Here is a 10107-nt window from a genome sequence, read left to right as displayed (position 1 = left end):
CACGGAGACGGGCCGGGATTGTCGGCTCGGAGACTGTCCGTGGCCTGGGCCTCCGGGTGGCCGTACGCAGAACAGCCTCTACCCCCACGGCTTCCAAACGGGCCGGCCACGCGCGCCCGCCACCCAGCCCTTGACTCTGGAGCCCGAGGAGGCAGAGCCATTTGGCTGGGTCTGGGCCGCCGGGAGGAGGCTGAACTACATTTTCCAGGAGCCTCCGGGCACGCTCGCGCGGGGCACAGAAAACCTAACATCGAGTTGTTGCCAAGGAGACCAGTCCCGGGGTATTTGGGCCCCTGAAGCCCGTGGACAGAGGTGTTGGAGACAAAGAAGAGAGATGGAAGAGAGAATGAGGATGGGAAACTTGTTTATAAAGCAACATAAAGAGTACACTCCCTCCTGTTTAACTTTGTTTACACCAACGCTCAGGGCCAGCGTGAGCATCGCACAGCCCTCTGGGAAATGCAGATGGCGCTGCCCTAAGGACAATGGGAAATGTAGTTATTGATTAACAGCCACTACCTCGAGCACCTAGAGTAAGGATATGGGATTGAATCCTCCCTGCTTCTCCCTTCTTTTCCACTCACAATGTTTACCTCCCCAATACTTACAGAATCTCTCCCTCTCTCTTCGTGCCAACCCTCAGTGCTGTATTTCAGACACTCACTTAAATCTATTCTCCTCACGGCCACCAAAGTAATTGTCCCTGCTCTCTTAGGGCTCTTACACAACCAAGTCCACATTAACCGGCTGGCATGTATATTTGACCTCTCACCTACTGTCTCACACTAGTCTCCTCATACGTAAGAACCATTCTCTTTAGATTGTTCATCTCATTTGTGATTGATATCTTAGAGCCACTGCCACCACTTTTTTTTTTTTTTTTTTTTTTTGCGGTACTTGGGCCTCTCACTCTTGTGGCCTCTCCCGTTGCGGACTCCGGACGCGCAGGCTCCGCAGCATGTGGGATCTTTCCCGGACCGGGGTACGAACCCGTGTGCCCCGCATCGGCAGGCGGACTCTCAACCACTGCGCCACCAGGGAAGCCCATTGCCACCACTTTTTAAAAATGCAGAGCACAACTTCTTGCTTTTAACAGTTGCCCCCGCAAAAGGGTGATACATTCCAAGTGTAGCTGGATTTGCAAAATATTCTTGAAAAGTACTTGAAATAGGTTTCTATCAGTAGAAACCAAGTTCCTCATACTTTGATAAAATTAGGATTTTATTTCTCTGAACAAAATATTTCATTACATGATCTGGTTAATTCACACCTAGGTGTTTTCCAGGTCTTGTAAAGTCACACAAAAGATTAAAACAAAAAACAAAAACACGATGGTTCTTGTATGAATTACTTATCACAAAACTCCGGTAGGATTATAAACAGTCTTAATAGATGTTTTTTTTTTACACAACACTTTGAAAGTCTAAGATCTATAATTACACTTGATCCAAAGAGCTGTAAGCGTGGAGTGAATCTGCCTGAGGCTTTAGAGAAAAGAGGCATACTTTTAAAGGCTATCAGAAAGCCTAGATAGGAGTGAACTGTACGGTTTAAGAAGACAGATGAGGTGTTGCTCACATCAAAGCACCAAGAAACTTTCCTTTTGAAGTGGGAATACTTGGCAGACACAACATTTCCATTAGCTTTTAACTTCGGTAGGAAGAATGGCCCAGATCATAAACATAGAGAATTATTTAACTGATAAAGCAGTTTAGAAGTCACAGTCAAAAATACGTAATTTCTTCTTAACATTCAAAAGCAGAGTTTCCATCTTCCTCATTTATTTCTTTGGTTTTGGTTTTTAAAATGTAGAATCCTTCATTTCTTGCCTGAGGAAAGAGTACGTTTGTTGAAAAAGCATCCGCCAAGGCCAGGATATTCACGTAGTTCTCTGGAATCAGGTGGGGAAGGCTGAAGTCAAGATCTAGAAGGGCCACAGTTCAGAATGATTTTCTTAAGTGGTACCAATGCAGTTACCTTTTCAATGGGTATCAGGAGCACTGCTCTTTTATTAACTCTTATATGTTCTCAGTTACCAGCAAAGCTCCATCTGTTGTTATAGCAACTTAGCCTACCCTTTGGACATAAGGGTCTTCTGGCGTTCCAGCAAATGTATAATGATCTCCAGGAGCTTTCCTGAACAATTTTGAGATATGGACATTCAGGTTACAATATAAGTTGTAATTTTCTTTACAACAGAGCTTCAGAATACTACTTGGTCATTTGATTGGTTTCAAGAAATATGATGGGGCTTCCCTGGTGGCACAGTGGTTGAGAGTCTGCCTGCCGATGCAGGGGACATGGGTTTGTGCCCCGGTCCGGGAAGATCCCACATGCCGTGGAGCGACTGGGCCCGTGAGCCGTGGCCGCTGAGCCTGCGCGTCTGGAGCAGCGGGAGAGGCCACAGCGGTGAGAGGCCCGCGTACCGCAAAAAAAAAAAAAAAAAAAAAAGAAAAACAAGAAATATGATGCTAGATCTATCTGCAACATACTTGCAAACCATTTTCTGGGTGGTTTAGCTCCAAAAATGGTTATTTGCCCTGCTGTTGTTGCTGTGGTTGTTATTGCTTTACTAGGTTCAGTCTCAAAGGGTGAGACTCTTAGCCAGGTCCACTTGTAAACTCATCTGCCCAGTTACACAAGGCAGTGGAAAGAGTGGGGGCATGGGATCCAGTTCTGTCCCAGTCCCTAACTTGCTGAGTCACCTTGAACTAGTCCTTTGTCACTCCCCCAAAACCTGCTCGTCCTCTTCCATTAATGCCTCAGTGAACAGCATCTGTGGTAGGCTGAATAATGGCCCGCAAAGACATCAGACCCCACTCCCTGTGACGTGCACATCCTGTAAATGATACTTTGCTTGGAAAAAGCGTCTTTGCAGATGTGACTAAATTAAGGATCTTTAGATGGGGAGATTATCCTGGGCCCTCAATGCAATTATAAGTATCCTTACAAGAATGAGGTAGAGGGAGATTTGAGTCAGATACACAGAGGCGAAGATAATGTGAAGATGGAGCAGAGAGAGATTTGAAGATGCTGGCCTTGAAGACTGGAGTGATGGAGCCACAAACCAAGGAACGACAGCAGCCACCTCTACACTCGTCCTCCTTCCGATCCAGCCCTCACACTGAGGTCAGAGGGGCTTTTCTACCATGGAGATCCGACCACATCAACCTGCAGTGAACATCCTTCAGTGGCAGCTCAAACCCTGACACCTTGGCCTGGCAGGCAGATTCTTAACCGCTGCGCCACCAGGGAAGTCCTGGCCTCTTAAATTTTAAAACATTTTTCTCGATTCAAGGGCTCACAAGGGTTGTACTCTGGCTATGGACATAAATGAAAGCTGCTGGGTTAATTTTTCTATTGAGCTCTTGGATAATCATTAAAAATCAGATAAAAATAATCTCTGTTTTGGAGCTGTAGTCTCAAGATCAATTATTATTATTGCAGCTATTATGTAAAGAAGATTTACTACAGTTTGCATTAACGTAATCTTGTGTTCCTTGCAAAAGTTCCAACTGAGAGCAGGTCAGGCAGAAGGAAATTAACCTGGGCCTAAAATGTGCTCACGGATAATCCAGGCAGTTTACTAAGAGTTGACTGTAGTTCAGTCTAAATTTACCAGGGGGCTTCCCTGGTAGTACAGTGGTTAAGAATCCTCCTGCAAATGCAGGGGACATGGGTTCGATCCCTGGTCCGGGAATATCCCACATGCTGCGGAGCAACTAAGCCTGTGTGCCACAACTACTGAGCCTGCACTCTAGAGCCCGTCAGCCACAACTACTGAGGCTGTGTGCTGCAACTACTGAGGCTGTGTGCCGCAACTACTGAAGCCAGTGCACCTAGAACCCGTGCTCCACAACAAGAGAAGCCACCACAGTGAGAAGCCCATGCACCACAATGAAGAGTAGCCTCTGCTCGCCGCAACTAGAGAAAGCCCGCGCACAGAAACGAAGACCCAACGCAGCCAAAAATAAATAAATAAAAATAAAATTTAAAAATAAATAAATAAATTTACCAGGGAACTGTCGTTATCTGCCAACACCACTCTCTCAAGCAGACTGCCCACACACAGCCCTCTTCATTGTAAGAGTGAAACGCAGACAAGCATATATTTCATCTCGTGTCTCTACTTTTCTTCCACTCTCAGTTGAAAAGACCTACATCTAACTTTTTTTTTTTTTTTTTGGCTGCGTTGGGACATCGTTGCTGCGTGCGGGCTTTCTCTAGTTGCAGCGAACAGGGGCTGCTCTTCATTGCGGTACACGGGAGTCTCATTGTGGTGGCTTCTCTTGTTGTGGAGCACGGGCTCTAGGCGCACTGGCTTCAGTAGTTGGGGCACGCAGGCTCAGTAGTTGTGGCTCACGGGCTCTAGAGCACAGGCTCAGTAGTTGTGGCTCATGGGCTTAGCTGCTCTGTGGCATGTGGGATCTTCCAGACCAGGGATGGAACCCATGTGCCCTGAGTTGGCAGGTGGATTCTTAACCACTGCGGCACCAGGGAAGTCCCCACATCTAACTTTTGATCTACTTAATATATTTTCAGGTTGGCTGTATTAAAAAATTCAAAAAGTACAAATTATGGAAGAACAATAATTCGTAAGATCACTAAAACAAACTCACTTGTACAATAAGCTATAAACTCACCATATTTGCTTATCCTGAGCATTAAATCTTTTGATTATTTTTACAAATGGTTGTTATGACAACATCACATTGTTTTTCCCTGTATTACATGAAATAATATTTAAGAATTAAATTCAAAAAAAAAAAAGAATTAAATTCCCCTGAGATAATAAAAAACGTTTTTAGAAGATGTATATGTATTCCAACTTCCAGTGTGATATGGTGTCCAGATATCAAGGACATCTAAATAAAAATAAAATCTTGCAGAGGTTAAATGCTAATATTTTTCAAGAATATCCTAGGCAAGTTGTACAGATTAAGGAATGAAAATCACATTTAAACCAATGTACATGGATTAAACTACTGTTGCTATCACTGGGCTATGACAGTTACAATTCCACAACTTTTACAGTATGGCATAATGTGAAGGGGTAAAAAAAACCCACCTCAGTTTTCCAGCTCTCTGGAGAGATCTGGGGCAGAGGTATCAGAATTCAATAACAGGAGTTTCTCAGCTGAACTGAGGACAGAGAATAGATGGTATGAGTCAACTCCCTGGCTGACTGTTACCTTTGGCTAAATAAGGAAAATGTCTTCTACAGCCAAAGGGAGATGAGAACCTTAGCAGGTGGATGGATTTCAGATCTGCACTGAAATTGACTTCATTTGGGATGCAGAAGCGTCTAGGTGAAGGCCGGTTAGGTGATAATTGACATCTCCTCCCGGTCTCTGCTCTCAGACACTGAGTTGATTATGCTTCTTAAATACTTTATGAACTCCATTCTGATGTCTTCTGGGTCATCCTCAAGATTTGAGTGCACCAGCTTCAGCTTGTTCAAGGGTGGCGCTTAAAAAAGAAAATAATGTAATTAGCCATGAACTTTTAGTGAGGGGCTATTCCTAGCTCCAAAGGACCTGAGTCTTTTATTTTTTATTTAAAAAAAATGTTTATTTATTTACTTGGCTGAGCTGGGTCTTAACTGTGGCACGCAGGATCTAGTTCCCTGACCAGGGATCGAACGCGGGCCCCCGGCATTCGGAGTGAGGAGTCTTAACCACTGGACCACCAGGGAAGTCCCAGGACCTGAGTCGCATGGGAGCCAATTTCTTTAACTTTCCCAAGTCCAAAAATAGTTGTGCCTTGCTTGACACAATTTAACAGAGAAAGGTTTCATCACACTGCCACCTGGCAACAGGATCACAGCTCTCCAAGCCACTTCCAGGCCCTCTTTGTTCTTACACCAGAGGAAGGCATTTCTGAATTTTGAGTTGTTTTTTATGGTCACTTTGACACCTCTGTAATGGTGTGTGTCACATGCAAATTGGAGCTTAAAGGCAAGTCAGGAAAGAGTGTCCCTAATAGTACCGATGAGTGGCTAAAACCAGGTTTTTTTCCCCTCTTAGTGTCTGCCTACTTTTAAAGTGTCTGCATCCTGGCCTGGATGGTACAGCAGATCTTCCAACCCAGCAGTTCTGATTTACGTGGTAAGAAAAACAAATGTCTAGGACACAGCAGATGCTCTTTAACTGCACAGGGCTGCTGGTTTCCAAGACACAGGGCAATATACAAATGCCCAGAGCATTTCAGACTACAGCAGAAAGGAGAAGTCCAGGTTTCCTACCCAAAGCCAGGTTTCCTTTGTCACTTCCAGAGCCTGGTTTGTGGTGTGCAATTAACAGACATTGAGTGTCCTGTAAAAACTGCTGCTGGACGAAGCAGGAATACCACATCTCAATTTCCTTCAGGTGGCCTGGGATGTCAGCATTGAAGACGACCACCACCCCGTGAGAGTCCTTCATCAGGGCTGGCCAGCAAGACTCGAACCTGCGTGGCAGAAAAGGACGCAGCGTGAAGGGCAGGTGGCTCTGGCTTCTGCATTTGTTTTGTTTCTAATTTTTAGTGGAGTAGAGTTGATTTACACTGTTGTGTTAGTTTCTGCTATACAGCAAAGTGATCCAGTTATACATATACACATATCCACTCTTTTTTAGATTCTCTTCCCATATAGGCCATTATAGAGTATTGAGTCCCCTGTGCTATGCAGTAGGTCCTTATTAGTTGCCTATTTTATACACAGTAGTGTGTATATGTCAGTCCCACTCTCTCAATTTATCAGCCCCCCGCCACTTTCCTCCCTGGTAACCACATGTTTGTTTTTTACATCTGTGACTCTATTTCTGTTTTTTTTGTGTGTGTGTGGTATGCGGGCCTCTCACTGTTGTGGCCTCTCCCGTGGTGGAGCACAGGCTCCGGATGCGCAGGCTCTTCGGCCATGGCTCACGGGCCCAGCTGCTCCGCGGCACGTGGGATATTCCCAGACCGGGGCACGAACCCGTGTCCCCTGCATCGGCAGGCGGACTCTCAACCACTGCGCCACCAGGGAAGCCCTCTATTTCTGTTTTATAAATAAGTTCACTCGTACCATTTTTTTTTGATTCCACGTATAAGCAATGGTTCTGGTTTCTAACTGTGGACTTTGAAAATGATGTCTAAGTATTAATCATGGATGGATGACCTCTCACTATATCATAACCCAGTCACTAAAGTTTCAAGAGCAATGCGTGTCACCAGTAATTGATGGAGCCCCTAACACATGCTAGGAAGGGCGCTCGCTAGGCCCAAGTCCAAGGTGCCTGGCAGGCAGCTGATTTTTGAATCATTTGATGGAGCAAATGCTCTAAAGGAAACGTACTTTGGATCGCCACCACAGTCCCAGAGCTCAAATTCACACCCCGTGCTTTTGTCGTTGCTCGTAACGTGTGGGTTCTCAAATTCCAGGATCCTAAACATAAAAACAAGAGCAGCACCTCTCCTTAGGAAACATTATACTTTGGGGATGCCAAAGTCAGGGGCGGGTGATGGTCAGGGACTGCGTGGGACGCGGACTGGTCAGGGCTCACCTCACTCCTTGGGTTGGGTTGTATTCGGTGATGTCAGAAGATTCTGTCAGGAAGTTGGCCAAAACAGTTTTTCCACTCTGTGACAATGAAGACAGTGAAAGATCGTTGCTGAAGAGCAGAAAAGTAAACCATAAGCAGGCCCTCCAATAGCCAGCCTGGACCCAGGTGGGATGCAGTAGAGGCCACGGCCGCCCTGAGATCACCAGGGCAGAGGGCTCTCTCTGGCTGGGTGGGCACAGCCTGCTCTGGGTTGCAGGGAGCACAGATTTCAGTGCTGGCTCTGCTGCTGGGTGACTTTACCTGCTTCCCATCATAGGGAATAGCTAGTTCAAAGGCACCAGGCAGGAATGGACGTGGCACATTTAAGGACTAGAAAGGCTGGTAAATTAGAAGAGTAGTAAGGGAGAGGGAGATGTGTATGTACAGAAATAATTTTGTTGTTGAAGCTAGGTAATGGATACTAGGGTTCATTGTGCTCTCTCCCCTTGTATATGTTTGAGAATTTCCATTTAAAAAAGATATCTGTGTTTGTTTTGCTTTTCATAATTCCGAGCATATTGTTGTTACTTGCTTATTTAACAGTTTAAGTCTTGGAGAGTTCTCTGTGTCAGTTTACATGGATTTGCCTTATTTTGTTTCACTGCTGCACAAAGTAAGAATGTACCTTAGTTTATCCAGACATTTGCTCATTGATGGGCACCGAGGGTGTTTCCATCTGTTCAACATTGTATAGGACTCATGGGGAACGTGGAGGAGTCTTTAGCTACAGTAGCTTTAGAGAAATGTAACTGCCACGCTAAAAGCTGTGCACATTTAAAATTGCAATCCCAGAATACTCCGTTCCCTGAAAGCATTCTAACACTGCATGTTATCAATATTCTAAACTTTTCTCATCCAAACTGATGAGCAAATAAGTGCCATCTGTTTGTTCTGCGACTGTGCGACTGAGCATCTTTTCATACTTATTCGTCAGTTGTATTTCTTGTGCACAGACTTTGCTACATTATCTTGAGTTGCTTCTCTTTTTTTTATTGATTCTTAAACTTTCCTGTATGTTCTACCTATGAATCCTTTCTTTGTCATGCATTTTGCTAATACGTTCCCCTGGCTTTAACTTTCCTGTCATTTCTTTTAAGGCTTCTTCATTTTTGTGTTGTGTTTAAGACCTTCCCTGTCACAAGATTAAAATCATAGCTTTCCATATATTCATCTACTACAGTGGTTCCCAGCAAGTGGTCCCTGGACGATCAGCATCAACAAAATGCAGATTCTCAGGTCCCTCCCAGACCTACTGAATCAAAACTCTGGGATAGGACCAGCGAGTTGTGCAACTGACCACCAGGCAATTCTGATGGGTGTTTAAGTTGGAGAGTTATTCATTTACTACTTCCACAGTTGTTCTTTTACACATTTAGCTTCTTAGTCCATCCGAATTTTATTCTTGTGTACGGTGTGAAGTACACAGGTAGATTTAATCCCCCGCCATCACCACCCACATGGAAAAGCTAAATGTTCCAAGACCAGGTAATGGTTCAGTCTTTCCTCCTGGTTTTCTTGTTCCACAGACATATCTCATTAGGGAGAGCCACAGGCGCAAAGGAGAGTCGTGAGATCTAGGCTCTGATTCCATAACGCCACTCACTACCTTGGGCCTTCGGGCCTTAGTACAACTGGGTCGAGGTCTGGGAACACCGAGTTCACGGTGAAGCCAGCGGCGCACACCAGGATGGGCGCGGTGGGACTGGGCTCCCGGCTCCTGGGCCCCACGCCCGCCCGGGTCCCGCTTGCCGCCCCGCCGGCCCAGGCCTCACCTCGCAGGGCCCCACGAAGAGGATCTTGGCCTTCAGCATCGCGGCCCGCAGCCCGCAGACCCGCCGGAACCCCAGGCGCTGCCAGAGTCCTCGCCTCCGTCAGGGCGGAGCGGAAGCCGCCGCGCCGGTTGGCTGCCTTCGTTCCCATGGAGACGGGAGCGGCCGCGGGGGCCGACGGGAGTGGGCGGGTTTCTGCCGGGGCGGCGGGGGGGCCGGGCACCCGAGGGGCTTTGGGGTGGTCTGCCGGCCGCCTGGTGGGCGGCGTGGGTTTCGGGTTGGGGGTGGGCGGCAAGGCAAAGCAAGAGGGTAAGAGGGAAGTAAAAAACCCGGATCCAGATTCACTTGTGAGCGAGGAAGCCCGCAGAGCTCGCGGGGTCCCAAATCTCCTTTATTCCTCCCCGTAACCCCGAGAGCTGAACGGGCCAAGTAGCTGGTGAGGTGGGGTGGGAACCAGGCATCTGACGCCTATATCACTCTGGCATGATACTGTCCACATCGAGAACGGATTTATCATATCCCTGGCCCAGTCTAGAAAAGGTCAGGGAGAAAATGAGTCTCTATGGTTCACCACTCACCATCATTTGGATAATCTGGGAGAAACCAAAAGGATGATAATATCCCGGCCTTGTTCACGGGCAGTGCAGGTGTCTGAACGCATTGCTACTAAATTCAGTCACTAGGTCAGTTTTAAATTACGGAGGCGGAGCCGGTTCAGAAATTTGGGTGAGGCCATGAGGCCATTGTATGCTAAGGGTGCCAATACAAAATACGGT

General features: G+C 46.5%; 1 protein-coding gene across 3 annotated transcripts; it reads right to left on the bottom strand.

The window, feature by feature from the left end:
• Positions 1–4386: 4386 nt before the first annotated feature.
• IFT22 (intraflagellar transport 22) lies at positions 4387–9482 on the bottom strand. 3 transcript variants are annotated; one of them, XR_003793349.1, is made up of 6 exons: positions 9335–9482; positions 7524–7600; positions 7316–7405; positions 6245–6447; positions 5243–5469; positions 4387–5142 (listed from the first exon to the last, which is right to left on the bottom strand). XR_003793349.1 is itself a non-coding variant. In XM_029222004.1 (5 exons), exons 1-5 carry the CDS (start codon positions 9371–9373, stop codon positions 5321–5323), a joined length of 558 nt encoding a protein of 185 aa, XP_029077837.1. In that variant the 5' UTR covers positions 9374–9482; the 3' UTR covers positions 4387–5320. The 3 variants fall into 3 exon arrangements, 2 of the variants coding, with proteins under 2 accessions (XP_029077837.1, XP_029077838.1); XM_029222004.1 differs by having other exon boundaries at positions 4387–5469; XM_029222005.1 differs by having other exon boundaries at positions 4387–5469; positions 7524–7631; positions 9335–9378.
• Positions 9483–10107: the final 625 nt, after the last annotated feature.

This window comes from Monodon monoceros, unplaced genomic scaffold (genome assembly GCF_005190385.1).
Source record: "Monodon monoceros isolate NGI ecotype Baffin Bay Population unplaced genomic scaffold, NGI_Narwhal_1 Super_Scaffold_13, whole genome shotgun sequence".
NCBI lineage: Eukaryota > Metazoa > Chordata > Mammalia > Artiodactyla > Monodontidae > Monodon > Monodon monoceros.
The sequence above is the reverse complement of the archived record's forward strand: the minus strand, read 5'-3'. Positions and strand labels throughout refer to the sequence as shown.

Bases quoted from the DNA above. Each gene is read 5' to 3' on its own strand.
- IFT22 (XM_029222004.1), bottom strand. From the start codon at position 9,373: ATGCTGAAGGCCAAGATCCTCTTCGTGGGGCCCTGCGAG. The intron at 7,601-9,334 runs GTGAGGCCTGGG...TCATTGTCACAG, and splicing joins TCTTCGTGGGGCCCTGCGAG to AGTGGAAAAACTGTTTTGGC. The intron at 6,448-7,315 runs GTACGTTTCCTT...TCTGCCACGCAG, and splicing joins GACTGTGGTGGCGATCCAAA to GTTCGAGTCTTGCTGGCCAG.